We start from the raw sequence: 4,871 nt of genomic DNA, 5'->3' as shown, positions 1-4,871 counted from the left end.
CGCTCGGGCCTGTGTATCAAAAAAACTCTTAAGTAAGTACTTCCAGGAGGGGTTGGGGCAGAGCCAGAGGAGATGCCAGCAGATTATCCAGTCAAAGGAGAAGGAAGTGCAGGAGCTGAGGAAGGCTGCAACTTGGAACCTCAATAAGTAGTTCTTACATATGAGGTGCCCCTAGGTCAGTGTTTCTCAACAGGGGTGCCGGGGCACCCTGGGGTGCCGCAGGCCCCCCTCAGGGGAGCCGCGGAGACGTGGCTGATAAATAAATTATGTAATATGATATACATTTGTCTACAATGATAAGTTAATGCTAGTCAGTGGAATCTTTCATCTGCCATTTACGCACAATAAAGTAAATATAGGTTGCCCAGTCAGCTGCAACTTCGAACATAGGTCGTGTGACATCTCCAAATGTGTTACTTTTCTAAGCTTGTGTGGTAGCCTATCGAATGCGATGCCATGTTACGGCTTGTTGGTTTGGGGTGCCTTGAAATTTTTCATGAATTAAAAGGGTGCCTCGCCTTAAAAAAGGTTGAGAATCACTGCCCTAGGCAATATAACAAAAATACAGTAGGTCTCACATCATCACTAAAAGTTTAAATGTTAATGTCACCACGGCTCATGACCTGTGTGTGTGTGTGTGTGTGTGTGTGTGTGTGTGTGTGTGTGTGTGTGTGTGTGTGTGTGTGTGTGTGTGTGTGTGTGTGTGTGTGTGTGTGTGTGTGTGTGTGTGTGTGTGTGTGTGTTTGTGTTTGTGTGTGTGTGTGTGTCCTATTAGTTTGGTGCACAGACAGCAGTAGACGAGAGTGAGAGAATGTTTGCTGAGATGATCCGCTCCATTGAGGGAAGGAGCTCTGAAGTGACAGAGCTGATCAGAGCTCAGGAGAAGGCTGAGGTGAGTCGAGCTGAAGGACTCCTGAAGCGACTGGAGCAGGAGATTGCTGAGCTGAAGAGGACAGATGCTGAGATGAAGCAGCTTTCACTGACACAGGATCCCATCCATTTCCTCAAGGTAGACAACATCTTAGACTCCAACATTTAGGGCATTCAAACCGTGACTAAACACAGTGGTGATACTATAGCCCTGTCTATTGTTGCCTTCACCAGCTCGGGACCTCTCGAGACAGCTGACGACACTGCTCACATGACAATCGAGTTCTGGAGTTTGGCGCATGAACGTCACTGATCCCGGAACAATCGGGATTCATGCGTGTTTTGTTTTGGTTCTCTTTTCTTTTTTTCACCTCACCTTGAGCCTCCACACCCACGACATATAATTTTAGCTGAAGTAAGCTAAATTAAACAGCCAGAGACCAGCATTACTGACATATGTGCATCTGCAATTGAATGACATTGACTGGTGTTGTTGATAGTGATTACAAGATGATATTTTAGCATTTAGCATTTGATACTGTTTACATGTCAGTTGCATGCATGGGCGCCATGTTGATGATGCGTGTGTCGTCACACAAAACACAAGCTCGGGAACTCGTTCTTCTATACTTCCGCCAGAGATCAACCTCGATAATTATCGATCTGACATTGCGTCACCAAATGTTCACTCCCACTTTCCCGAGGTTTTAGGTCGGCTTTCTGGGGATTCTCGATTTTTTGAACGAGCCAAATGTAATGCTGATCAAGGGCTCATGTCAGTAGCTCTACCTCACACTAGTGTGTGTTTCTCTGTGCAGAACATTGTGTCCATCACTGGGAGGCCTTACAGCACAATTTCAACCAGCGTGACTGTCAGCCAAGGCTTCTCCTTGGAGCCCCTGAAGAAATCTGTGTCTGCACTGAAGATGCAGCTGGAGGAGAAATTAGATTCAGTCTTCAAGGAGGAAATAGTCAAGATATCTGCAGCAGGTTTGGCTAACAGAATGCAGACATCTTTTAAGTGATACTGCACCATTTTTGGAAATAAGCCTATATAACACCCCCACATCAGTTAAATGTTTTAGTTTGACCTTTCTCCTGTACTTTCAACTGTTCTCTGAGGTCTCATAGGATTCAATGTTAACTGCTAGCTTGGAGGTAAAATTTGCACTGCCATACAGGAGAAAGGTAAAACTCAGTCATTTAACTTAAGGGGAGGTGTAATATGAGCTTATTTCCAAAAATGGTGCAGTATCACTTTAATAGACATCTTGAAAAAGCTTTTAAAAGTCAGAAGTGTGTAACGTCTTATCTAACGTTTTATTCTTTTATCTTGAAGCGATCACGCATGTCCAGATCATCCAGAGCATACAGTGTGAGTATTCAACGCGCGCGCACACACACACACGTTTAATAGGGCTGGGAATCGAGTAGGTCACGATCCGATTTGATTTGATCCACGATCCAATTCGATTCGATTTCGATCTTCTGTATTGACACTATAACCCATTTATGCTTAGAATTGTTAGACCGGCTATAAAAACCTAAATATCTCAGCAAAGATCTGGAACTCCTATGCACAGCCAGGTTCAAGGTGCTGGTGAAGTGCAGTCATCAGTAATCCATAGTAAAGAAGAAGGATCACCGCACACTGGTGGACTTAGTTTTGCTGTTTTTATTTAGGTGAACAACGCGTTTCGCATTGCGCTTCGTCAGGTTCACTAAATATCTCAGCCTCTGAAGCCCATGAAAACATGAAATATCTTAGTATGAGAGAAAAGAAGTGGGCAACTTGGTATGAGAGAAAAAAGGTGGGAAAACACTGGCACTATTTACATGAACAAGCAGTGTGTATTTGTGCATGTAGCCTACGTGAATGTGGAAGAGAGCTACAGGATGTGGTTGAGAAAATAGCAACTATAATCATCTGCAAAAGATCGATCCACAAAGTTTTGAATCGATATCACACTTTTCGAACATGAATCGATATTGGATCGCGATTCGATCTTTTGAACCCAGCCCTAAGGTTTAGTTTATCTGGTGGCCGATTATTTTTTTATTCACTGGTGAGGACGCGGATTCTGGGTAGAAGGCAGCGAAAGACCCGTTTCAGCCAGCCGGCTGGTTTTCACACTGAGTTGAGCTGTGTCCTGCCCAATCGAAAAGCAACAAGTGGCAGCCAAGCTGTGTCGAGCTGCATGCTACCGGGTAGAAAACAGGTAGTGACAGTCAAATAATCAAAAGTGAAAAAGTGTCCAAAATAGTCACTGTGTTGAGAAAAGGTCCAGAGAAAAGCCAGGGTCAAATACAGGGTCTAGTCAAGTATAGATGTGTGTGTGTCAGGGCTTAACACTAACACCCGCAAGCTAGACAAATGCGGGTGAATTTCGCGTTGGCTAGTAGATACCGAAGGTTCACTAGCCCTTCTGGCGGGTCCGTTACTATTCTGAATGATGAGGCACCATATTTTGTAGTTCTTTTCCTTTTCCTTGGACCGTCTTTGCTACAAAAGCAATACAATGCGATTTCGCGAGCCTACAATACCCATGAAGCACCTGTGTCATGTGTCACCGGTGTCCCACGCACGCCAAGAATCTGATAGAGCTAATCTTGTGAAGATGAGTGGCAGAGAGCTACCGGCACATCAGCGTGCTTCACGTGAAAATAAAGTAGCGAAGTTCATCTCAACTGACTTGTTTTGCGATCTGTCATTAGTACAATACTTAGTAGTAGGCCTAGTGGACATTAAAATGACCAAAGCGAGAGGAAACCACGTCAGTCTGTCTTGTGAAAGTCTCGAGACTAATTAGCGCAGTGATAACACAAGGACACATGCGGCATTAATAATGCTCGGTTTAAATTATTTTCTGATTTGCCTGTATGTCTCCATACCTTAATATTCCTCCATGTTTCTTGTGCTGTTGATCCCGACTGTCAAACCGGGCTTAAAGAACGCGCAGTAGTAGCCTTCCAGACTGCACAAAAGCATGTCCCATCGTCGACCTTCGCAGGTGCCCGTCAGTCTCGCCTTGCGTCAGTTTGCATTTTAAACAACTCGATATTAAACCGAATGAAAGGAAGTCGTAGCCCCTTCTGTAGTTACCGCATCTGTGTGTGCTTTCTAGTGGATACCTTAGTAAGAACATAGGCCTATTCCAGAAGAGGTGTTATTCCACATCCATGACCGAGGACAGGCGAACTTGGCAATGACTTTGCGCTATCTACTTCGCGTATCAATTTGGACGGCGATCTCCACATATAGGCCTATATGATGTGGAGAAAGTGCCCTTCAGATCAAAGACGAAAATATTTTGCTCTCGTGTAGCTTACATTTGTGCCCTTCCACAACACTGCTTGGTGTTTCTGCATGGTCAATACTATTCCTCAGATCAGTAAATCTGTTCTTTCCATAGCATGTATGCATGAACCAGTTAATAGGCCTAACAATTCTAATTATTAGGCCCTATATTATATTATATTATATTATATTATATTATATTATATTATATTATGTTATGTTATGTTATGTTATGTTATGTTTTATTAGCCTACATTACATTATTACAACCTATTATATAATTCATTAAAGCTGCTATGATGGTTAAGAAAATTATGGCTAGTGAAAAGGCCCAATGGCTAGTGAGTCAGGAAAACCACTAGCCAAAATGGCTGGTAAGCGAAAAAGTTAGTGTCAAGCACTGGTGTGTGTGTGTGTGTGTGCGGGTGCGGGTGCGTGTGCGTGTGCGTGTGTGTGTGTGTGTGCGTGTGTGTGTGTGTGTGTGTGTGTGTGTGTGTGTGTGTGTGTGTGTGTGTGTGTGTGTGTGTGTGTGTGTGTGTGTGTGTGTGTGTGTGTGTAAAATGACTGTATGTCCCAGATCTCAAAAGTCTTTGAATGCCAGCTGCATGTGGGTGAATGTGTGTGTCTCTTTGTTGGTCTGCAGATACTGATCCTGAACTGCCAGTCAGAAGAGCCGTCAGTAAAGGTCTCCTGCCACCAAGCA

At 43.9% G+C, this 4,871-nt stretch overlaps 1 protein-coding gene across 1 annotated transcript in view; it reads left to right on the top strand.

Moving 5' to 3' along the window:
* Nucleotides 1-823: 823 nt before the first annotated feature.
* The window catches only part of LOC134443457 (tripartite motif-containing protein 16-like), a 9,638-nt gene continuing 5,590 nt past the window's right edge, over nucleotides 824-4,871 (top strand). Inside the window, exons 1-3 of the mRNA XM_063193235.1 lie at nucleotides 824-1,009; nucleotides 1,689-1,860; nucleotides 2,210-2,245. Of these exons, the coding sequence (XP_063049305.1) occupies nucleotides 824-1,009; nucleotides 1,689-1,860; nucleotides 2,210-2,245 (394 nt within the window). The remainder of the gene's footprint in view (nucleotides 1,010-1,688; nucleotides 1,861-2,209; nucleotides 2,246-4,871) is intronic.

Source organism: Engraulis encrasicolus, unplaced genomic scaffold, assembly GCF_034702125.1.
Source record: "Engraulis encrasicolus isolate BLACKSEA-1 unplaced genomic scaffold, IST_EnEncr_1.0 scaffold_32_np1212, whole genome shotgun sequence".
NCBI classification, from domain to species: Eukaryota; Metazoa; Chordata; class Actinopteri; order Clupeiformes; family Engraulidae; genus Engraulis; species Engraulis encrasicolus.
Note: the sequence above shows the minus strand (reverse complement) of the source record. Positions and strands in the feature narration are given on the sequence as shown.